At 37.1% G+C, this 24,813-nt stretch overlaps 1 protein-coding gene across 2 annotated transcripts in view; it reads right to left on the bottom strand.

Moving 5' to 3' along the window:
• The window catches only part of LOC119793838 (glutamate receptor ionotropic, kainate 5-like), a 307,049-nt gene that overhangs the window by 45,508 nt on the left and 236,728 nt on the right, over positions 1-24,813 (bottom strand). For both annotated transcript variants that reach the window (XM_038301110.1, XM_038301109.1), the window contains 4 exons: positions 23,418-23,522; positions 22,288-22,395; positions 21,958-22,161; positions 1,380-1,493 (listed from right to left, as the gene is read on the bottom strand). In XM_038301110.1, coding sequence (XP_038157038.1) covers positions 1,380-1,493; positions 21,958-22,161; positions 22,288-22,395; positions 23,418-23,522 — 531 coding nt within the window. The remainder of the gene's footprint in view (positions 1-1,379; positions 1,494-21,957; positions 22,162-22,287; positions 22,396-23,417; positions 23,523-24,813) is intronic.

The following is a 24,813-nucleotide window of genomic DNA, read 5'->3' as shown; positions in this document are numbered from 1 at the left end:
TAACTCAAATACAACCAGAAAACAACACCAAATGGAAATGAAGCCAATGAAAACTTAAAAGAAAACTTCAACAGAACTAAAAAATGCAAACCGTGACATTTCCTGTCAGAAGAAAGGACATATCCTGTGTAAATTTTTAAAGGTTATATTTCTCTTTTACAGTATTTCCCGACACATAACTTGATCTCTCTTACAAATTACTCTTAAAACATTCAACTTAAATGGAGCTTTTTCTTGCTATTCCTCCACAAAGCCCAGATTTGTTGACTCCACAAATACTGTCAATAGAGTCACTCATTTAAACCATCTTTTTATACATCTCCAGAGTTGCCATAGGTGTTTAAGCAGCTTTCCAGATCAACGTCCTCCTTAACAAATATAATTGTTTAGGGGAACATTCATATTTTTTCTAATTTTATAGTTATTGTTCAGTCTTTCCTTTCTCCAATCAAATGCAGGTGGATATTCCCATTCCCCCACATTGTGGCATCTTATCCTCAACTAAAAACCTGCTACTTCAAACCTTTTACAGAGCTGAAAAAATGACTTAAAAACAGGTGAAAAGTCGTCAGGAAACAAGAAAAAAGGTCAAGTTCATTTCTAATTAGTTGCTTAGAATTCTACGATGACTGACTGTGAAGAGTAAAAATCTAAGCTTGGGAACTTGCTTAATAATCTCACCCTGCTTTAAAGTTTGTCCTTAATTTGGTTGCTGTTCTCTTTGCTGTTTCATCACCAAAGCCCTTAAAACTTTAAGGCCTTTAGAGGTTAGATATATTTACTGTATACTTGAACTAAATAACAGACAGTCAGAGTCTTGTCCATCATGTCTGAATTGCATTTTAAAGTAATGGGGTAAAACAATCAGATTATAAGTGTGTTTTTCTACTCTTTATTTGTAATATTAAAACAAATGCACTGTTCTATTATGTCTGTTTGAAAAAATATTCCATAGAAATGTAATAGTCTATGTGGAATTAACAAAGGTATAGGCAAACGTATGTGTGCTTTGAGTCCCTTGGAGGCTTTATTTTTCAGAGCATGTTTAATACCTTTATTGAGAGAAGAGCCAACATTTGAATGTTAATGAAATACTTATGCTAAATTTACTTTTCATGCTATTTCTAAGTTGCTCAATGTTCTTTTTTTTTCTTAATAGTGAAATAAACAATATTCTATTTATTTATAGCTCCATTTCTCAGTAATTCTAATGGATTTTTCTGGTTATGCTTAGTGGGTTTGCTTGGAGCAGTGCCATGTGCTTCTATTTAGAGTCCAGTAGCAGACTGCAGTCTAGATCAAACTTTTAGATACAGACTAATGTACAAAGTAAAAAAAAAACATTAACAAAATAAATGAAAATCCAAAAGCATTCTTACCAGATGCACTCGGTAGAGGATGCTGATTCCCAGGGACATGAATGGCTTGGAGAAATCAATCACCTTCTCTCTCTCTGAGGTTATAGTGAAGCCAGCCACTGCCAGGTCTGCTTTCTAAAGCAAGATGAAGAAAGAACAAAACAGATATGAATGTTTAGTATCAGTTACAACAAGGTACTTATAAAGTCTAAAAGAAAAAAATGAAGGTACAGAGGAACAGAAATGAAAAGGATTCCATTATTTTATTTGTGTTTCAAAAAAATTGAATAAAGCTGAAAATGGAATAGTAATATCTTCAAAGAAGAGACTCTAGGAGACCAACAGAGGTTAGTGGAGATCTCATGGAAAATAAGATACAAAAGCTACAAAAGACAGAAGAGGAGTAAAGAGGTTCAAGTGCATTTAAGAGAAGCTGAAATTGGGGTAAAACCAAAACAGAAAAGACACGATAATCAAGATAAAACGCAATTAACAACTGATATAGTAATAGAAATATATTGTGCTTGAGAGAATTAGGAAAGCAAAAACTGCATGATATAACAAAATTAATTTTAATGGAAATGCTTTCTTTGTGTGTTCTTCTAATGAATGTAATTAGCAGAAGAACCAGTAAATTACATTAATGTTTAACTGTTCTGCATTACAGAAAACACTCTGGGAGGATTGTAAAGCTGTTAGAAACAATGTTTTTCGGTAATTATATTCTAACATTTTTGCTCTTAGCTACAAACACAGGGTTGAGGGTTTAAACCCATTTTCAAAAACGATTTAGCAAAAATGAATCTTATCTTAAACTAACATAAGAGGTTTTTCAAGGATCAAATGGGGATTAATTTGGCATTAACATACAAAAAAGAAGAATAGTGTTGGGTGTATTATTTATACGCTTTGTTTCTAAACTTACCCAGCCCAGGTCACAGAATCTGAGCAAAATCTCAATAATTATATATTCTTATATGCAAACAGTTCATATTTATGTTTTTTTTTTAATTTCTAGACACTTTTCAGGATAATTTATTTAAAAATAATTGGGTCACTCTCTCCATTACAGTAGTGCAGCTGATAGGTTTCTATGGGCAATGCTGTGGGCAAATATATTTTATTAAATACCACAACTGTGGTTATTAAAACAGTATTTTAAATTATTTATTTCACATATCTATTTTTTGTTCTAACCAAAGAAAGCCCTTATATAGAATTTCTCTTTTATTTCACTGATATAACAGAAACATCTGGCAACGATACAGCTCTATTATCATGGCGTTATTGTGCTGCACTCTGAATTGGTAAATAGAATGAGTAACATGAAAATAGTTTACTTATGCAGCTCTTTTCAGAGTTGTGCCTCAAATAGAAATTATATAAACGGGTTGAATTTATAAAAAACACTAAATATGTAAAAAATTTTAATGTGAATAAATATAATAAAATATGCATTAGTATACCTTAGGTTTTTTACTGTTTATAAAAAGAAAGAACCCTAACAGAAGAATAGGAAGAACTGTAAACAACAATCAAAATTATCTTAACACTACATTTTATAAAATGGCTTCGAAAGATTGTGGTGCGACCTGGGATGATGTCAAGACTGCCTTCTTCACCTGAACAAGGAAATCTCACAATTATAACCAAACATAACTTCCTGTATGTTTTGGTTGCCACCATTTTTATTTGCTTGATTCCCTCCTTCAAACCTAGCAGTAGTACTGTAGATCTTCACTAGGAATCAAGGAACTGTGCTAGCGTGATGTGTAAATGGTGGTAAGGAACTAAGCTCGGCACGGTTAGCTGATCCAAACTCGGTCTGAACTCGGCACAGATCGGTTTCAGATGGTAGTGTAAAAGGGGCTATAGAGTGACAGTCAATCCTCTTTCAGGCTTACTTTTCTTTGCCTAATGAATTGTACCGTAATAAGTCTTTGAGATCAGAAATAACGACTTGATTTCTGTTTCATGAAGCCTGGAATTAGAAATGATATGTTTTCACATTTTAAGATGCATGATCAAACGGTATTTGTCATGAAAAGTTTTTTATCATGAATATGCTGTTATAATGAAATATACAACATAATCTGTTCAGTTGTGTAATGCTAAAGGGAAGAACCTTTGTGCATAACCTGAAACATAGCATCAGACCATTGAAGAGAAGAAGTTGATAGATTGATTGATTGATTGACTAATTGATTGATTGATTGATTGATTGACTTTATTGATCTCACAGTGGAGAAATGTACTCGTTACATCAGCTCAAACGGTCAAAACAAAGAAGGTGCCAAAGGAAGAAAAGGTGCGTGGGGATATATGCAGTATATACAGAATTATGATAATAAAAAGAAATAGGTAAAAAAAAAGGCTGAAATGAAACAACAGATCTGTCAGTGGAATGATTTCAACAACGATTACTTCGTTTAAATTCTGCAAAGGTCAATAAAGGATCAGATGACATGAGAGGTTGTTTCATTTTGGGGGAAATAGTGTAATTTAATAGATTCTTAAGAAAACGAACACTCACAAAATATCTTTTAAAAATTTACATTCTTTCATTCAAATTTTACTATTTGTATTTGATAATTCTGTTTTAAAAAAACAAAACAAAACTTGCCATATTTAAATACCAGAAATTCTAATTAATCTACCCACTCTTTGTGTTTTCACTCTACTATAAAATGTATTTGCTCAGTGTAAAGTAATCCATCCTTTGTTTGATAAATCTGTTTAAGATTTTAAAGTCCAGCTGCCTTAAAACTGCAACACATACTTCTTTAATTTAGCTTCACTAACAGTCAGCCCCTTTCTCTATTCTTAGTGTGGCTATATATCATTCATATTTTGTCTGTCAGGCTATCACAGTTTTTTTTCCTCACTGGTTACCCAAAATGCTGCAAGATAAATGACTTTTAGATAAAACAGGCTTCCTCAGGGCTCATGTTGCCGAATGTCCTCAGACTGTCTGGCAGATAATGTTGATTAGCTGACTCTGTCTGAATGACAACTACATACTGTAGCCAGTTCCTCTTAAACTAAGACAAAAAATATACATATTGTACTCATAAATATAGTTTTAACTTAATTACCCTCTAGATAGGACTGTCTTTTGTCACTTTATACCCTGCAATCACATAAAAAATATCCTATACTAATCTGTTCCCTTTAAGTTAAGTATATTTATTTTGGAATTGGCAATTAAGGACCAATGAAATGTGTCCTATATGAATTTATCTTTTTGGATTAAGGAATTTGATTTCAATATGCTATACAAGCTAATGAATGTTCAGTGGCTTTTTTGCTCATTCAAAATGTGTGTTAAAACAATATTAAGAACAGGAAATAACAACATAGGTAATCAACTTCAACTTATTATGACAGGAGCTGTAAAGGATTATTTAAGATACTGATTATTCAAACACATCTCATAAATGTGTCAAAAATAACTGGACATATGAGGCTACGTAAATGGTCATATTTGGTCTAATTTGTGGAATCATGCTATCAGACACAATGATTCTGCTAGCTGAATTTATTGTTCAACCATTATTAAAAGGCAGAATGAATTCATAGGACACCCGCCAATTTTTCTAAAGTCACTGCTTTACTTTTATGTGACAAGAATAGATTTTCTGCAAGATATAAAGATGCTCTTCTAGAAAACAGATGGGTAAAACCTAAGTTAAATTATTATATCATATTATCAGTTGAAGTTTACTTCTTTAAAGCTGAATGATTTAAGCTTGTAGAGATGAAATACGTTGGAAAAGGTCTGGCAAAATGAATTTGCACTCTTATCGATATTCACAGGTGATGAACTAAGTATCTTGTTGAATATCCAGAATTCATTAAAGGATGCATAATTAAGGTCAGCACCTTATTTCTAAACATTTCAACCACCTTTGCTCAGATTCTGGAGCATTTAATGAAATATTGATTTTTATTGTAGAGAAGTCAGTGTTTAAGGTGTTGCTTCAACTGATGCATTTGGACTTAACAGTAAATTGTTATTATGCATAGGTCAGAGCACAATGAGAAAGCTGATCACTAGAGACTGCCTTTGCTCTTGATTGGATTTTGCAGCTAAATAGTGGAATTACACAATTGAAATAAAGTGATCATTACTAAAACAAACAAGCAACTTTTATCTGAAGCATGGATGCTATTTGTATCATGAACTCAAAATTAGTTATATGTAATTTTAACCCAAGAAAATCTGATTTCTTTTTTATTATTATTATTACTGTAGGTGTGTTTGTCTAATATGCCTTTAGTGCTTAAGTAATCCCTTAACATTTTTTACATAGGCTTAGAACTTAATATGGATAAAGTCGTCATGCCTGAGAAAAAATTAATCAGTGAAATATTACCTGCAGCTCTAATTCAGTCTCTCTATTCTTCCTTGTTAAATATACAGAGGTATATTCTCTTCATCATATCCTTGATCTCATTTTAATACAAAGAGTGGAATATTTCTATTAACTTTTAAAATATGGGAACACAGAGCCTATGAGAGGAAATTTGAGTCTGGTGTACATCTGATCGTACAGACACAAATGAAGAGTAACAACTATATACTTTTAATATATATAGCTATATATAACTATATACTTTTACATAACTATATACAACTATATACTTTTAATATATATAGCACTTTGGAAACCTTAACTTAACCAATTAGATTTATGTTATTGTTGAATACATTATACCCTTAAGTCTAAATGAGAAAATGAAAAAAAAAGATATAAACCTTTCAAGGAGACAGGCTCTTAGGTTTGACTTATAGGTCTATATATTGGAGCATAAAGCTGGCTTTACAAGGTTTTTAGCTGGATTAGGAAATCACTAGATAACTTTAAAAGATTTGAAGCTATTGAGGCTAAAACTGGTTCTAAACGTTAACTAGAGGAAAATAGGAGACAAAAAAATAAGCAGCTGCTGTTATCTTTTTTGTTAATCCAAAGCAGTGAAAACTTAATTTGCTTCTTTAACCTCTTTATATCCACCTCATTTTGGGAAATTCTCACATATTTTGCATACCCAAATAGAAAAGCAAATAACTTAGGTACTGTAAGCTCAAAATAGATGTGTGATACATTATTTGAAACACCCAAGCTGCATCAGTTCAAACATAACTCAAAGTTGTTGTTTTTTATTCTCAAAAATAATAGGTCTTTTTTGAACAGCAGTTATAAATACATGCTTGCTTTTTGTGGCTGCTTTGTCATGGTACATTTTGACATGCTGCTATATCTGTGTTAATTGTGCTTTGGTGCTCGCTGTGTCCATAAAATGAACCAGGTGGTTGAATTGTGGAGAATCTAAGCTTTCCAACGACGTCTAACATGTCTATATTGGTAAACATTTTACCTGTGTAATTTTCATGCATTCTGAGTTATTTGTAAAAGCATTAAAACGTTTTGAGATGTTAAATCATATTGTGTTTTATTAAGACTGATAACTTTTTTCTTGCATCTTGAGATAATATTTGTTAAAAACTGGCACAAAACTATGGGGCAATTTTTTCTTTCAATAACAACATTCACTGAAAGTCGTTATTCCATAACATAACTTATATCCTCTCTGCTCCTACACTCAAAACATTTTTTTCATGCCTTTGAGGTTGCTCCATCACAAAAAAAACTGTCTATGGCCAGATTTAATACCTCTTGCACATGTCTTTGCATGTGCTCCTTGTCGTTCAACTTGCTCCGCTCAATGGTAAAACCTGCACTCTCATCTCTGCTTTCCATGCCCAAATATGTCTTTAAAGTTAACTCTATGGGCAGAGCATGCATGCCCTAAAGAAAGTAGGAATGTAAACAACACACTGTCGTTCTTTTGGCCTTTAGTTTTATCAGACCTTTTTTTTTCTGTGATACTAAATAAAATATGTAAGCAGAAAAAAACATTCCTGAGAGCACAGGTTTTCTCACTCTAGAGGTGCGCAAACACACAAGGTGCAATATGTAAACAGAAGACAGCAGCACAAGAGGCATAACACCTGGGCAAAGAAAATTACACTTGAGTTACTTTTTATCAGCATTTTTTTTATATCTTACAAAAATATTAGATGCAAGCTAGGGGATGACTCATTTATAATAATTTGTCTTTTCAGAATGTTCTTCTCATGCTATTATGTTTGCAGCAAGTTATTTACAGTACCTAGAGGAACATAAAAGGTCTTTGTGTGCTCGTTTTCACTCACAGCTGCTGTTCTAACACTGCAGCAACATGTTATAGAAAATTGTCTGGTCCACTGATTCAACTTTACATAATGCAAAAGCATGGGTTCTTTCTTCTCTTTGCCCTAAATTGGAACGAGCACCAAAAAATGGTGAAGCTGCTTCTGTCATCGAGTGGTAGTAGAAGAGGGAATGAAATGTAGACTAACGCACAAGGCAAGAGCAAAAGGAGCCAATGTTTTATTAAGCAAATAATGGAATAGAGGAAATGCAACTACGCCATAGACCAAAATGAATCCCAAAACAAGGTCCAGCCCAAAAATAAAGTGAGCAGAAAGCACCAATGACGCAGATGTGGCTGAAAAGCTTAAAACATTGAGAATCTCTCATATAACCAATGAGCATATACTAATTTAGAAACATATTCAGAGTTAAACATAAAAGTGGGTGAATGAAGTTGGTAATACAGACATAAGAGAAGACTATCTATAGAGATGAGTAGAGGGAAAGTATATAAAGTATGACAGCTTCTTCAGAGCGAACAAGCAAGGAAGCTAATGAAAGCTGAAGGACTGATCAGCACATAGTAAAAGTTATGATTCTGGCCTGACTGATCACAGGTGTTTACATTCTGCTCTGCTCCTCCCTGCTAGGCTGAGTCGCCATTCTTTCCACCTGTGACTTAAACTTAGACAAGGTTTATTGTCATTTTGTATACACTGAGTGTATACCAATTAAAACATCTTTTTGTACAGCTCTCATGACATTTCCATTTTCTGCAGCAGAGATCAAATGTAAACATTGTGGGAGGAAAAAAAACATGGTGCAAAAATAAAGTACATTGATATGATCAGTTTGATGCAGAGTCTGTGAGATGATTTAGAGTTTTTTCAACAATCAGCTGTCTGATGGCGGTGGGGAAGAAGCTGTTGCGGAATCTCTTGGACCTGCATATAATGCTGCAAAGCCTCTTCCCAGAGGGCAGTCGGGAGAACAGTCCATGGTGGGGATGTGAGGGGTCATTGATAATGTTACCGGCTCGGGACAGACAGTGCTGGGATGAAATGTCTTTTATGGAGGGAAGAGGAGCCCTGATGATCCTCTCTGCAATTCTTACTACTCTTCTCACCTTTTTCCAATTTGCGGAATTGCAGCATCCACACCATACAGTGAGAAAGCTGGTCAGAACGCTCTGTGCCAGCCATGCCCACTACCACTCAGCTCACCTACCTAGCCCTGCCAACCATACTGATAATGGTATGATAATGGTAAGTACTGATGTACTTTATACACGGCGGGTCTAACACGGTCAGCATCATCAGGTCAGATAACTAAGAAAGTGAAACAAAACTATAAAACAATATATAATGGGAAATTCAATCATGCATTTTGCAATTTAGTGGTTTATTATTTAAATCATATATTTGATAAATGTTACATACGTTAAATTCATGCTCCATGTAGTTCACAAGTGAATTCTTAATGATGCTTTGGCCGTCCATATAGTTCAGTTTTCACACCATGATGTGAAAAACATTCTTATTATTTATCTACAGCTCTGAGCACCACATGTGGTAAAATTACTGTTGTTACTCTGTACTTCCCACGGTTAGTGGAAATCTCTACAGTCACTAGTTGGTCAACTCTGCACTGTTGTAGAACAAACATTGCTGCGGATAGCAATGAGACCTGCTACACTGTAATAATAAATAGCAATTTCTAATGCAAGGTAAACATAAAGATTGAGGCTTTCACATTAGAAACGATAATAACATACAGATGTATAATATTTTTAATTTCTGTGAATAAGTCCCTGTACTAGTCCATGCATTTGTTACTTCAAGGCTGGACTATTGCAATTCTTTACTATCAGGAAGTCCACAAACTGTAGTTAAAAGCCTTCAGCTGATCCAAAATGCTGCAGCCACAGTTTTACTGAAAATTAAAAAGAGAGATCATATCTCTCCTATCCTGGCTTCTCTTCATAGGCTTCCTGTTAAATCCAGAATATTGTTTAAAATCCTCATTCTCACATATAAAGCCTTAAATGGCCAAGCTCCATCTTATATCAGAGATATGATTGTTTCTTATGTCCCTAACAGAGCACTTCACTTTCAGTCTGCAGGTTTACTAGTGGTTCCTAGAATTTCTAAAAGTAGAATGGGAGGCAGATCTTTTAATTATCAGGCTCCTCTCCTGTGGAACCAACTACCAGTTAAATCTGTGAGGCAGACACCCTGTCTACTTTTAAGGGTAGGCTTAAAACTTTCCTTTTTGATAAAGCTTATAGTTAGAGTGGCTAAAGTTATCCTGAGCTATCTCTATAGTTATGCTGCTATAGGCTTAGACTTCTGGAGGACATAAGGACCCCCATTTCATCATTCTATCTCTATTCTCCCACCCAGCAGAATCTGTTAGTTCAATCTCTAACATTATGCTCTCTCTGCTTTTTCTCATAGTAGCTTGCCTCATCTGTTCCTGTTTGGCTGTCACCTTTGTTTATAGATGTTGGAGATCAGCCTGTTTTTCAGTGTAGTCCTGTTTCTCTGACTGGCTGGATGTGCTCTCTTCATCCTCTGACGTGGGAGTTGGCTCAGAGCTCGCCTGCTTGGCTGTGTGTCTCCTGGATGGGGCCGCTTTTTACAGCTGCTTTTTGTATCTCTGCTTCTTTCTGTCTGTCTGCTTCAGTCTCCTTGAACCCCAGTCGACCTCAGCAGATAGCCGCTCACACTGAGAGGTTTTTTCCTGTTAAAAGGGAGTTTTACCTCTACACTGTTGCTACAAGCATGCTTAGTGTGAGGAATTGCATTCAAGTCAATCAGTCGATGCAATCCCTCATACTAAGCATGCTTGTTGCAACATTGGAGAGGAGAAACGACTGGTTTTCCTTGATAGAAAACTTTGAATCAATTTGACTGTATGATCTGGTGAACGGTAATGTGCCTTGAGATTTCATGCGTTGTGAATTGGCACTATAGAAATTATAAATTAATTATGATACAATCAAGCTTTAAGGAAAAAATGCAAAGCAAATCTCAATAGGCCAGCATAAAATGGGAAAATAATGGGAATTTGTTTTCTTTTTTCTTTTTTTTAAGAAACACACAAAGATCCAGTTTACTTTATTCAAATTGTATCCTTAACCAGTGAATATTAAAAAGGTTACCTGAGAAACCCCTCTATTAAAAGACTCCCTTTTGTGTGTGTGTGTGTGTGTGTGTGTGTGTGTTTTTTTTCCAGAGTTAAACATTTACATCAGCATAACCTTGAAAGGTACAAAAAGGTGGAATTAAAATTGAAAGATAATCTCATTAATGTTCAAGTCAATTGAGACCCCAAGAGGAACAATTGCAGAGTGGACCCCAGACACCTCTCTGCTCCTTGATTAGCACCTAATTGATTAACAAGCACACACTTCTTAAATTAATTTTGCTTCCTTTCATCAGACTCCTGGCTCCCACAAACAACAAGTAAAGGAGTGTGTTTCTGTCTTTAGGTTGGACAAAAGCCTTGTATTCTGATTTCCTGAGAGGGAGATGGTGTTCTCTTTTTAATGCACATTTCTGTATGCAAAAATTACATTAAGAAATACCTGCCTGAACACAAACAGACACAACATGGTGTGTTTCTGTATGTGTGACTTCAAGCTGAGGAATCCCATGGTGTAACTGAAACAACTACATAATTAGTAAGGAAAAACGGCAGTTGATTAGCCTCTTAATGGCTCACTTGTGTTCCCTAGTTTCTTTTTCTGACACTCAACCATCATCTACAATCATCATTACCATTACTATTTTGTGTTTTTTGTGTGGCCCTGCATGTAATTACATAGGATGTGTGGGCCAATAACCTGGAGATCATTTCTGAGCCTTTCCACTAGCCCTCTCATAATAAACAAGGTCCCTGATGGGGAGCTGGAATATTGGGGGTGTGTTGGCACTAGGGGTGTAAATAATAATCGTTTTGTATCGATGCATCGATCCAAAAGCCGACGATCCGATGCATTGACACGTCCGCAAGATAATCGATTGTTTTTTTTTTTTCCCTCCGGTCTATTTTTATCCATTTTCTCCTGGGCGTAACTCTCCTCCCGTGCTGCGGTGCCGCTAAACTTATTTTGCCCTCCTACCGCGCTTCCTGGTTATACTCTTACAGCAGTTTGTTGCAGCAAGCTTCACACAGACATTTTTAAATTATGCTCAATATTGCAGCGTGGTCTGAGCTACACGCTGTGGGTCTAGATACGGCCGAGGCGGCGAGGAAGTGGGGGCGAGTTTAGTCCGACGACGGAGGGACAATGGGGCAAAAAGAGCGGAGATTCAGCTGGAAAAAGGCTCCCAGCGTTCTCGCGCACCTCGCTCTTCTAGCGGGTCAAACTTCACGAGTTGTTTTCCGCAATTTCGGTCATAAAAACAAAACAAGCCGGCCTCCTGTCTGGTGCACTGTTTGCGGTCAGCTACAATCTGGGAGAGGAGCAGCAGAGCGTCTCTCAAGGGGTCGGCGACGTCAACACTCTGGAGCCTTCTTCTTCTTCTTTTTTTTAATGGCGGTTGGCAAACAACTTATAGGTGCATTACCGCCACCTTCCAGAATGGAGTATGGACCAGACAAACTATTATATTCTCCCTAAAATACCCGTTCTTCTTAGAAAATTAAAAATACTACCAAAAACTACATCCCCAGATGACCTTTGAAACAATTCCCCTATATCTAGTTTACTTTTATTCCTGTCTAACTCTCTACACAACATCTCTCTTTCCTGAGTATATTTATTACATTCTAAAAAAATATGTTGGACAGTTTCTTTGGAGCCGAGGTATTGCATTGAACTCATTACACTGATATTGTGCAGTATTTTTACAGTATTTTTTGATGCAGCTTTTCTACTTCTGTTATTTGCTGTTGTTTCTAAAGAAAATGCATAACGATATTACAGCTTTCATTGATTTATTTCAAACTTGAAACTTTGTTTAGCCTGTAAGGTGTAAAAAAAAATAAATAATAATAATTAAAAAAAAATTAACCGATTAATCGATTAATCGAATCGAATCGTGGTGTATTCTTAAGTATCGAAAATAATCGAATCGTTGGGTCAGGAAATCGATACTGAATCGAATCGCCATGATGGATGTGATTTACACCCCTAGTTGGCACTAGGCCCTAGTGGTTAGAGCAGTATGCTTGTGCTCTGAGAAGATTGCAAGAACCCGGTTGGATCCCCACAGCCTGCACTCTAAGTTCCTGAGCAAGGCCCTTAACCCCACACTGTTCCCAGTTTACTGCACAGTTGCTGCCCACTGCTCCCTAAGGGGATGGGTTAAATGCAGAGGTAAATTTCTCCAGTGTGAGTTGAATAAAGTCAATTATTATTCAATTGTTATTATTAAAGTTTGGACTTATTTTTAGGGTTAGAACTTAGAGTAAGGATTACATTTTTTTTTACCTGTAGGCTTTTTAGGCTGGGGGCACAAACTTTGGGAATGCATTATGGCAATATGGCCTCATAACCCCTTTAACACTGTGCTGTTATTAATAAGGTTCTTTCTGCACTGCCATGTAACCTCAAAGAGGTGAACTATTCAATATATTTCTATTGTGCCTCTGACAAGACATAGAATGTGGTTAGTAAAAATCCAGACATACTTTACAGTAACCATCAAAACCATAATTTATAAATGGTAGAGATCATTTACTAATGACTAACAGATAGTTTATTAATGTTTGATTCATTTACAAACTGCATCTAGAGCATTTATTAAAGGTAAATATATAAATTTTTAAGGTATTAAGCCCTCTAATGTTAGGATAAATCCAACATTACAAGGCAAGTTAAATTCAAAATAAAGGCGATGTTCAGAAGTCTACTGATATTAGGGATAGGGCTGAACCAACATGGCAGGGCAATACGATCTATTTACCTTTTATAAATAGTTTAGATGCTGTTTATAAATTATCAGACATTATTAAACTATATGTTAATCATTAATAAATGGTCTCTTTACCATTTATAAATGCTGGTTGTGAAACAGTAACTACAAAGCTAGTTTAACTACAAAGACAATTCCCTCTCTAAGTTGCTTGCAGCTGATTAGTGTTGGCTATCCGATTTTTTTCTTTTCAGTGTAACTACTTTATGCTAAGGGCAAGATATTATGTGCAAAACATACACACTTTGTTGCTTTTTAGCAACATCGCACTTATGCACGATGAAGCCAGATAATAACATACTAATAATTACATAATCATTTACTGTAGATACTGTAACTTAAAGCTGCTACTGTGGTGGATTCAACCACCCTCCCACCTCCCATACCAGCTTGGTCCTATTACAAGAAAAAGAAAGTTCAAATGAAAGTTTTTTGTTTTTCTTTTGTAAAAGGGGCTTATTTTGATGACGCCATTACTCCACAGTTTCTGCAATGACAGTTGTGTATGTCTAAGGATCCATTTTTGCAGACCAACTTTGTAAGCTAATGTATGAACAGCCACTAAGATGTTTTGGGGCCATGTCACAGAGGGCTTAATAGGAAAGGAGCTACAGCAAAGGTCGACAATTCCTGTTTTCTAACCCTGTGTATGTTTTAAGTTTCCTCATTCGAACAGCTCTGATTTAATTAAATGCAGATGAGGGTGAGAATAAATTGCTGATTTATATGCTGGCTATCTTTGAATTAATAGATGGTTAAGCTAGTCCAAGAATCCTAAAAGCCAAAGGTTTTTAGATTGTAAGATGACTTTAGGGATGAGAGCCGTATTAGTCTAAAACAGGTGTCCCATTACTGTTCATCATCTGTCCATCCAGCCAATCACATGACTGTCTATCCATCCACTTAGTTATTCAGGAAAAAGAATGAATAGATCCTGAAGTGACTCCAAGCCACTCCTTTCTCTTGACTATCTACACTGAATAATTAGAGAAGGAATTTTCTGTACAAGTCCAGCAGACCCCAAAAGCAATTGTTCCTTGAATTTACTTGATGAGAGGCTTGAATATTGTCAGTGGTCTTATTTTGCCATTGGTAAGCAGTGGCTGTGCTCTAAGCTCTCCTAAATGACAGAGTACATTCCCTCACCTTTAAAGTAAACTCTGTTCGTTGTACAGCAGGAACTCATACATATAAGCTGATATTTTGGAACCCCAAGGTCTAGGGTTTCTGAGGCAGTAACCTAAAAATGTGTCCATAGAAAATAAGTGGAATTTAAAATTATTCATTACAAAACAAAATTTTAACAAAACAACTTAACGCAATTAAAACAAAAGAAAAGGGGCAACAAATTCAAGATGGCTAAAAAAAAAAGTCCAAACAGGTCAGTCTAAATAAAACTCAAAACAATACAAATGAAAGGTAGCACCAAAAAACCCTAACACAAACTTTAAGCAGTACAAGGTCCTCCTAAAGCAGATTCAAACAACTGACGGAACAAGCAAGACAAAATAGTTCAAATTGCCCAAAGCAGTTGTAAACGCCAAAGGTGGGGGAACAGCTTAACAAAACCTCTTCCTACCAGCTACCCCCCCAATTGAATGACTTTTATATTGTGCAGGTTAGCCTCATCAATGTCCAATAGGCTTTACAATCCTCTACTGGTTCAGTGACGTCATTGCTCCTCTGCAGCCTTCAGGCAGCCAACAAGAAAGGTGTTTTGTCACAGCTGAACCTGCATAACAAAACAAGCCTTCACAGCCTTAAGAGGCCAGGGGCCGTAACAGAACCTAATTGGTCATAGTCTATAAAAAAAATGGATGAATGGGGATTGAGATCAAGAAACATAACTTTTTTGGTTTCCCTAAAATAGACCAAAACAACATCAATGTTGGTACAGGTTAATCTTTAATGTCTACCCATCTCCTTCACCATCCTATAATTTTCTATTAATAACAACCCTTTACTGCTGATGTTGTCTGCTTTAGGCAGAAGTTGATCCCAAACATAGAGTGAGTGAGAAGTTAACCTTTTTCTGGTTTAGAACCATGATCTCAGGAGGAACTTATTATGTAATAGAGAATGACAAGATATCAGCTTGCGACTGAACAAAATAATAATCAGAAAAAACATCTAATCTAGGTCATACCACCCAAAAGTACTGTCCTTTCAAGTTGGCTCCTTTCAGTTTGAACAAGATATTAGAAAATGAAACTGAAAATGTCATAAAAACTGTAAAAAGATTCAAAGGAAAATTCACACAAAAAGAAACTTTAAATGGAAGCACCTCTAACAGATTTTGCACTTTTCATCATTTTTTTACCAAAGTGTGTGTGGATATATATATATATATATATATATATATATATATATATATATATATATATATATAAATATATATACAGTGGGGCAAAAAAGTATTTAGTCAGCCACCAATAGTGCAAGTTCTCCCACTCAAAAAGATGAGAGAGGCCGGTAATTTTCATCATATACAGGTGCTGGTCATAAAATTAGAATATCATGAAAAAGTAGATTGATTTCAGTAATTCCATTTAAAAAGTGAAACTTGTATATTATATTCATACATTACATACAAACTCATAATAATAATAATAATAATAATAAATCCAATTTTGTACCGCACTTTTCATTAAGAAAAATCTCAAAGTGCTACACAGTGCAAATAAAATCAAAGATAAAAATCAACCATAAAAATCATGTGGTCAATAAAATCAAAGATAAAAATAAACAACATAAAAATCATGTGGTCAATAAAATCAAAGATAAAAATAAACAACATAAAAATCATGTGGAGGCAGAATAGGCTTGCTTAAATAAAAAAGTCTTCAAGCCTCTTTTAAAATCATTCAATGGTTGTGGAGCTCTCAGATGATCTGGGAGAGAGTTCCAGAGACGGGGGGCAGCGACAGCAAAGGCCCGATCTCCCATGGACCTTAATCTGGAGCGAGGAAGGTGAAGGAAGTTGCAGTCTTGTGATCGAAGAGATCTGGTGGATGAATGTGGAGTGAGAAGGTCCTTCAGATAATCCGGTGAGGATCCGTTTAAACACTGATGGGTGATGAGCGCGATTTTGTATTGAACTCTGCAGGTGATGGGAAGCCAGTGAAGGTCATGCAGAATAGGTGTAATATGGGCAAATTTGCGGGCCCTCAAGAGAATCCTGGCTGCGCTGTTTTGAATGTATTGGAGCTTCTGAAGATGTTTTTTATGGATTCCAACAAACAGATAGTTGCAGTAGTCTAACCTGGAGGAGACAAATGCATGAACGAGAGTCTCAGCATCAGAAAAAGAAAGGAACGGACGAATTTTGGAGATATTACGAAGATGAAGGAAACAGATTTTAGACAGATGCTTAATGTGATTTTCAAAAGTAAATTGAGAATCCATTCTAACTCCAAGATTTGTAACTATGGTGGAAAATGGGATGTCTTGTCCAGAAAAGGAAACAGTCGTCATAGTTGAAGATTGAACCTGGTGAGGTGTTCCGATCAGCATGGCCTCAGTTTTGGAGCAGTTCAACTGAAGGAAATTCTGAGTCATCCACTTCCTTATCTCCTCCAGGCAGGTAGTGAAAGCATTAAGTAAAGATGGTGATGATGCTCCAGTTCTAATATAGAGTTGTATATCGTCGGCGTAGCAGTGAAAGGAGATGTTATATCGATTTATGATTTGACCCAAGGGCAGCATGTAAAGGGAAAACAGCAGGGGCCCTAATACTGACCCCTGTGGGACACCACAGGAGACAGAGACAGCCTGGGACTTGGCCTTGCCGAGGCTAACACATTCCAGCCGATTGGAGAGAAAAGATTTAAACCAGTCCAGAACGGTGTCACAGAGACCGACCTCCACATGAAGACGGTGTAGTAGGATGTTATGGTCCACAGTGTCAAAGGCTGCAGTTAGATCAAGGAGAACAAGGAGAAATGTAGACCCAGCATCAGCTGCCATGTAGATGTCATTAGTAACTCTCAGCAAAGCGGTCTCAGTGCTGTGAGCAGAACGAAACCCAGACTGAAATTTCTCGTACAGGGAGTTTTGTTCTAGATGAAGCTGCAGCTGAGCGGCAACAGCTTTATTAACAGCTTATATTTCAGATGTTTATTTTGTTTAATTTTGATGATTACAAATGACAACAAATGAAAATCTCAAATTCATCATATCAGAAAATTAGAATATTGTGAAAAGGTTCAAAATTGATGGCCCCTGGTGCCACACTCTAATCAGCTAATTAACTCAAACCACCTGCAAAAGCCTTTAAATGGTCTTTCAGTCTAGTTCTATAGGCTACACAATCATGGGGAAGACTGCTGACTTGACAGTTGTCCAAAAGACGACCATCGACACCTTGCACAAGGAGGGCAAGACACAAAAGGTCATCGCTAAAGAGGCTGGCTGTTCACAGAGCTCAGTGTCCAAGCACATTAATAGAGAGGCGAAGGGAAGGAAAAGATGTGGTCGAAAAAAGTGTACAAGCAAGAGAGATAACCGCACCCTGGAGAGGATTGTGAAACAAAACCACTTCAAAAATGTGGGGGAGATTCACAAAGAGTGGACTGCAGCTGGAGTGAGTGCTTCAAGAACCACCACACACAGACGTATGAAAGACATGGGTTTCTGCTGTCGCATTCCTTGTGTCAAGCCACTCTTGAACCACAGACAGCGTCAGAAGTGTCTAAAGAGAAACAGGACTGGACTGCTGGTGAGTGGTCCAAAGTCATGTTCTCTGATGAAAGTAAATTTTGCATTTCCTTTGGAAATCAAGGTCCCAGAGTCTGGAGGAAAAGAAGAGAGGCACTTCATCCACGTTGCTTGAAGTCCAGTGTAAAGTTTCCACAGTCAGTGATGGTTTGGGGTGCCATGTCATCTGCTGGTGTTGGTCCATTGTGTTTTCTGAGGTCCAGGGTCAACGCAGCCACATACCAGGAAGTTTTAGAGCACTTCATGCTTCCTGCAGCTGACCAACTTTTTGGAGATGCAGATTTCATTTTCCAACAGGACTTGGCACCTGCACACAGTGCCTGGTTGAAGGACCATGGTATCCCTGTTCTTAATTGGCCAGCAAACTCTCCTGACCTTAACCCCATAGAAAATCTATGGGGTATTGTGAAGAAGAAGATGCAATACACCAGACCCAACAATTCAGAAGAGCTAAAAGCCACTATTAGAGCAACCTGGGCTATCATAACACCTGAGCAGTGCCACAGACTGATCGACTCCATGCCACGCCGCATTGCTGCAGTAATACAGGCCAAAGGAGGCCCAACTAAATACTGAGTGCTGTACATGCTCATACTTTTCATGTTCATACTTTTCAGTTGGCCAACATTTCTATAAATCCTTTGTTTTTATTGGTCTTCAGTAATATTCTAATTTTCTGATATGATGAATTTGAGATTTTCATTTGTTGTCATTTGTAATCATCAAAATTAAACAAAATAAACATCTGAAATATATGAGTTTGTATGTAATGTATGAATATAATATACAAGTTTCACTTTTTAAATGGAATTACGGAAATCAATCTACTTTTTCATGATATTCTAATTTTATGACCAGCACCTGTATATACCTCAACTATGAGAGACAAAATGAGAAAAGAAAAAATCCAGAAAATCACATTGTCTGATTTTTAAAGAATTTATTTGCAAAATATGGTGGAAAATAAGTATTTGGTCAGTTACAAACAAGCAAGATTTCTGGCTCTCACAGACCTGTAACTTCTTCTGTAAGAGGCTCCTCTGTCCTCCACTCGTTACCTTCATTAATGGCACCTGTTTGAACCTGTTATCAGTATAAAAGACACCTGTCCACAACCTCAAACAGTCACACTCTAAACTCCACCATGGCCAAAACTAGAGAGCTGTCAAAGGACACCCGAAACAAAATTTATAGACCTGCACCAGGCTGGGAAGTCTGAATCTGCAATAGGTAAACAGCTTGGTGTGAAGAAATCAACTGTGGGATCAATTATTAGAAAATGGAAAACATACAAGACCACTGATAATCTTCCTTGATCTGGGGCTCCACACAAGATCTCACCCCGTGGGGTCAAAATGATCACAAGAACGGTGAGTAAAAATCCCAGAACCACACGGGGGGACCTAGTGAATGACCTGCAGAGAGCTGGGACCAAAGTAACCAAGGCTACCATCAGTAACACACTACGCCACAAGGGACTCAATTCCTGCAGTGCCAGACGTTTCCCCCTGCTTAAGCCAGTACATGTCAAGGCCCGTCTCAAGTTTGCTAGAGAGCATTTGGATGATCCAGACGATGACTGGGAGAATATCATATGGTCAGATGAAACCAAAATAGAACTTTTTGGTAAAAACTCTACTTGTCATGTTTGGAGGAGAGAGAATGCTGAGTTGCATCCAAAGAACACCATACCTACAGTGAAGCATGGGGGTGGAAACATCATGCTTTGGGGCTGTTTTTCTGCTAAGGGACCAGGACGACTGATCCGTGTGAAGGAAAGAATGAATGGGGCCATGTATCGTCAAATTTTGAGTGAAAACCTCCTTCCATCAGCAAGGGCATTGAAGATGAAACGTGGCTGGGTCTTTCAGCATGACAATGATCCCAAACACACCACCCGGGTAACGAAGGAGTGGCTTTGTAAGAAGCATTTCAAGGTCCTGGAGTGGCCTAGCCAGTCTCCAGATCTCATCCCCATAGAAAATCTTTGGAGGGAGTTGAAAGTCCGTGTTGCCCAGCGACAGCCCCAGAACATCACTGCTCTAGAGGAGATCTGCATGGAGGAATGGGCCAAAATACCAGCAACAGTGTGTGAAAACCTTGTGAAGACTTACAGAAAACGTTTGATCTCTGTCATTGCCAACAAAGGGTATATAACAAAGTATTGAGATGAACTTTTTTTATTGACCAAATACTTATTTTCCACCATATTTTGCAAATAAATTCTTTAAAAATCAGACAATGTGATTTTCTGGATTTTTTTTCTCATTTTGTCTCTCATAGTTGAGGTATATCTATGATGAAAATTACCGGACTCTCTCATCTTTTTAAGTGGGAGAACTAGCACTATTGGTGGCTGACTAAATACTTTTTTGCCCCACTATATATATATATAGAAAGAGAGTGAGAGAAAGAGAGAAACGCTCTCCCAATATTTAATTTAAAAAAGGTTTTGACCTCTAATAAAGTAATTCATGGTTTTAAACAGCTGTAAGAAGTCCAATAGAGTTTTCCTTTACACACAGAAAATAAACTGCCACTTCTTATCATCTTAACATCCTTTTTTAGTTACCATGGTAGTCAATTCTCTATCCATTGCTAATTAGACTTCACTTACAATGAACCACTTTTGCTGAGAAAACAACTAACTTGGAAAACTGAGCTTCAGCTGAGCCACTTAATACGTCCTGAGCGTCCCTGTGACTGATGATCAGAGCTGAGCAGCTTTCCAACACTTCACCGCTTGTATAATTGGCTGACGCTTGTGTTGCAGTTAAGAGTGCCTTCACTGTCAGTAACTCAAAGCCCACGTCTTGCACCCTCACCCCTGCCTGTTGCCATAACAACTAATGCAGAGGCAATGTTAGAAAAATCAATTGGGGATGCTCATGTAATGTGTGCGCTGGCTTCACCTGATTCAATTTGCTGCTTTTGAATTTGAAAATGTTTTTGGTTTGGTCACACTTCAGCTTGATGAGGCTGAAAAGCAGTAAAAATTCACTTCATCTTTTGCCAACTTCAAACCCAGCATGCTGCAGAAATGCTGCAATTGTTGAGAAGCTTAAAACTGTGGCTACACTTTGTGTCTGTTTCTAGAAAGTAGATAATCTCTTAGTGTCATTTTCATTTATTATTTTTCTAAGTGACCCTGGAGAGCCAACCGACAGAAATCCCGGGTTCCAGTTAGCTTACGAACAAGAAACTGTAAAAAAAAATGGAAGGATTTAAACAAAAGAAGTGGAAAAAGCAGCTGTCTGAGAGAACGTATCAAACACAGAGGGGACAAGAGTGCCAAAGAGAATGAAGAGCAGATAGGGGATCCGTCCAAAAGAATGGCAGAGTCTGCATTAAAGAGAAGGTGGCTTAGGACAGAGTGAACAGTGGCATGCATCCAAAAAGAATCAGTCTGTGACTCTAGCAGCAACAGAGATTACATTGGCAGGTCATCTGACAGAGAAACTGAAGGCAACTTACATATAACTCCTAATCGTAGGAAAAAAAAACAAACAGATTTAATTATTTGATGTCTATTCTATTTCCAACAGATGTTTTCTCTTCAAGATTTTTTTTCTTGGCTAGGGTCTAGGGCTCTCCTTTACAGTAGCGAAGTACTGTCGAAATAGAAGTGTTTAATATAATTCTGCTAATATGAAGGGAATAGCCATAAACATTAATTTATTTCAGTCTAAATAAAGTAAATTCCTTGTATAGTAAAAACATATTTCAGAACAGTCTATTTAATCAGCACCATTTCCTACTTACCCTGTTGATAAGCTCCCCGACCATGCCGGTCCAGCTGCCATTAGGCTCAGGTGCTCCATACAACCCATCATCCACCAGCTTTATCTTAAAGGAAAACTTCAGAATATCTGCCAACTCTCTCAGCATGTCCACACAAAAACCCTCGTACTGATCGTTTCCGTGAAAGTCCTGGTAATTGGACTTGCGCATCACATACGGGTTTTCCTGTCAGACCAAGAGTAAAATAATAAGGCAGTTGCTTTGAGCATGTTGAACAGAAGAGAAACACAAGCCTACCATATTTAATGGTAGCTGAACTAGACACTGTATATTTAATAGCTCGTTTGTTACCAGTATAGTGGTGACAATTAAGGATTTGTTAGCCAATGTTTCCGAGGCATTGAGGTCCAAGGAAGTAGAGTTCATGGCCAATGTGTTGTTGGAAAACCAAGTACCAATCTGTGGAAGAGAAACAGGAAGTAAGCATAACCTCATATTTAAGTAAAAAAGGTGGATTGATCACTCCTGTTTGAAAAACAAATCCCCAAAAAAGGCATTAAAGAAAATAAAAGTGAACACATAAATATCAAAAATCTGTATTTAAAAATGGCTATATATATATCTGTATATATCTATATATAGATATATATAGATATATATAGTATAAAATAAGGAAGTAGGTCCTAACTCAAAAGCATTACTTTAATTATCTTTATAATTTTTTAATTGTCAAGTAGATTTGATTGTAGCTAATTGCATCTGATTGGTCTGAAGATGTCCAGATAATTGCAATCAGGTCTAATCAGGTCAGCTCAATACATTATTAAAGTTAAAATTATGGAAAAGAGAGGATGCTCATTTTTTAAAATGAGACACATTATAGAAGCTCAAAGAAACCACCCGTCATTTTCTAAATCATATATTTTATATCATATTTTGATGTAGAGTAGAAATGTTGTAATGTTAAAAAAAAAAAAAAACATCACCAAATTAACACAACCTGCCGAGATATTTAGATAATAGTCTCAATCAAGAGCCAATAACTACCACTTTTACACCTTTTCACACACACTAAAAGGCTAAGAACCCATTGAGGTTAAAACTTGAGAAAAAACAAATCTAAGCAGAGTTTACAGCAGGGTTCTTCAATTGCAGTCCTGCAGGTCAATTGTCCGGCACCTTTTAGAGGTTTCTCTGCTTCCCCACATCTGGGTCAAATGGTTGAATTACTTCCTCAGCATGCAGAAAGTTCTCCAGAGTCCTGCTAATGATCTGATTATCTGACTCAGTTGTGTTAAAACACAGAAGCTTCTAAAAGATGGAAGACATTAGACCTCAAGGAGCGGAACTGCAGAACCCTGGTTTACTGTATACAGGCATCTTTAACAGATGGTTATTTGAACAGTTAAATCCCTCATTGAAACAGGAAAAGTATAACACATTTAAATATTTAATGATTGGCTTTTGGCTCTCCATCTGACCTCTTTATGGCCTGCAGGGTGTTTCTCCAAGATCTTCAGGGTGTAGTTGGTCCTCTGTCCTTTGCTGTTGAACTCGATGTGACCTGTCAGACCATCATATTCCACCTTTTCAAAAAAGAAAAAAGAAAAGAAAACAGATCATATAACTAAAAACAAATGTTCAATTTGTGTGTTTTTACTGACACTGTGTGCAGAATTATTAGGCAAGTTGTATTTTTGAGGATTATTATTATTGGGCCACAATTGTGTTCTCAATCAACACAAAAGACTCCTTAATATCGAAGTTTCATATTTATGGAACTTGATGTGTTTTTTTTAAATTTGACCATTTTATGAGGATGTCTGTGTGTGCAGGTAAATATTACTGTGCAGAATTATTAGGCAACGTAATAAAAACAAAAATATACCCATCTCACTTGTTAATTTTCTCCAGGTAAAAAAATATAACAACTCAAAATTCAGAAACAAACATTTGCGACCTTCAAAAACAAAACACAAATCAGTGACCAATATAGCCACCTTTCTTCACCATGATGCCCAAAGGTCTTCCATCCATAGATTCTGTCAGTGTCTTGATCTGTTTGCGATCCACATTGCATGCATCAGCCTCCACAGCCTTCCAGACACTGTTCAGAGAGATGCACCGTTTTCCCTCCCTGTAGATCTCGCATTTCATGAAGGACCACAGGTACTCGATGGGGTTCAGATCAGGTGAACAAGGGGGCCAGGTCATTATTTTTTCTCCTTTTAGACTTTTTCTGGCCAGCCACGCTGTGATGTATTTTGATGCATGTGACGGAGCATTGTCCCGCATGAATATCTTGTTTTTCTTGAATGATGGCAACTTCTTCTTGTACCACTGTTTAAAGAAGGTATCTTCCAGAAACTGGCAGTAGGTCTGGGAGTTGATCTTGACTCCATCATCAACCTGAAAAGGTCCCACAAGCTCATCTTTGATGATACCAGCCCATACCAGTATCCCACCTCCACCTTGCCACTGTCTGAGTTGATAAGGAACTTGCTGCCCTTTACTGATCCAGCCTGGTGCCCATCCATCTGGCCCATCAAGACTCACTTTCATTTCATCAGACCAAAATACCTTGGAGAACTCAGTCTTCAGATATTTCTTGGCCCGATCTTGACGTTTTGTCTTGTTCAAAGGTGGCCTTTTTTCGGCTTTCCTTACCTCGGCCAGGTTCCTGAGTATTGAGCGCCTTGTGCCTCTCTGCACTCCAGACATGTTGCAGCTCTGAAATATGGCACAACTGGTGGCTAACGGCTTCCTGGCGGCTTCACGCTTGATCCTTCTCAATTCACAGGGAGTTATTTTGCATCTTTTTTCAACACACTTCTTTCGCCCCTGTTGACTTTTTGCCATGAACCGCTTGATTGTGTG

The sequence above is a fragment of the Cyprinodon tularosa genome, unplaced genomic scaffold (assembly GCF_016077235.1).
Source record: "Cyprinodon tularosa strain WSP-4 unplaced genomic scaffold, ASM1607723v1 ctg460, whole genome shotgun sequence".
NCBI lineage: Eukaryota > Metazoa > Chordata > Actinopteri > Cyprinodontiformes > Cyprinodontidae > Cyprinodon > Cyprinodon tularosa.
This window is presented reverse-complemented; position numbering and strand designations above follow the sequence as displayed.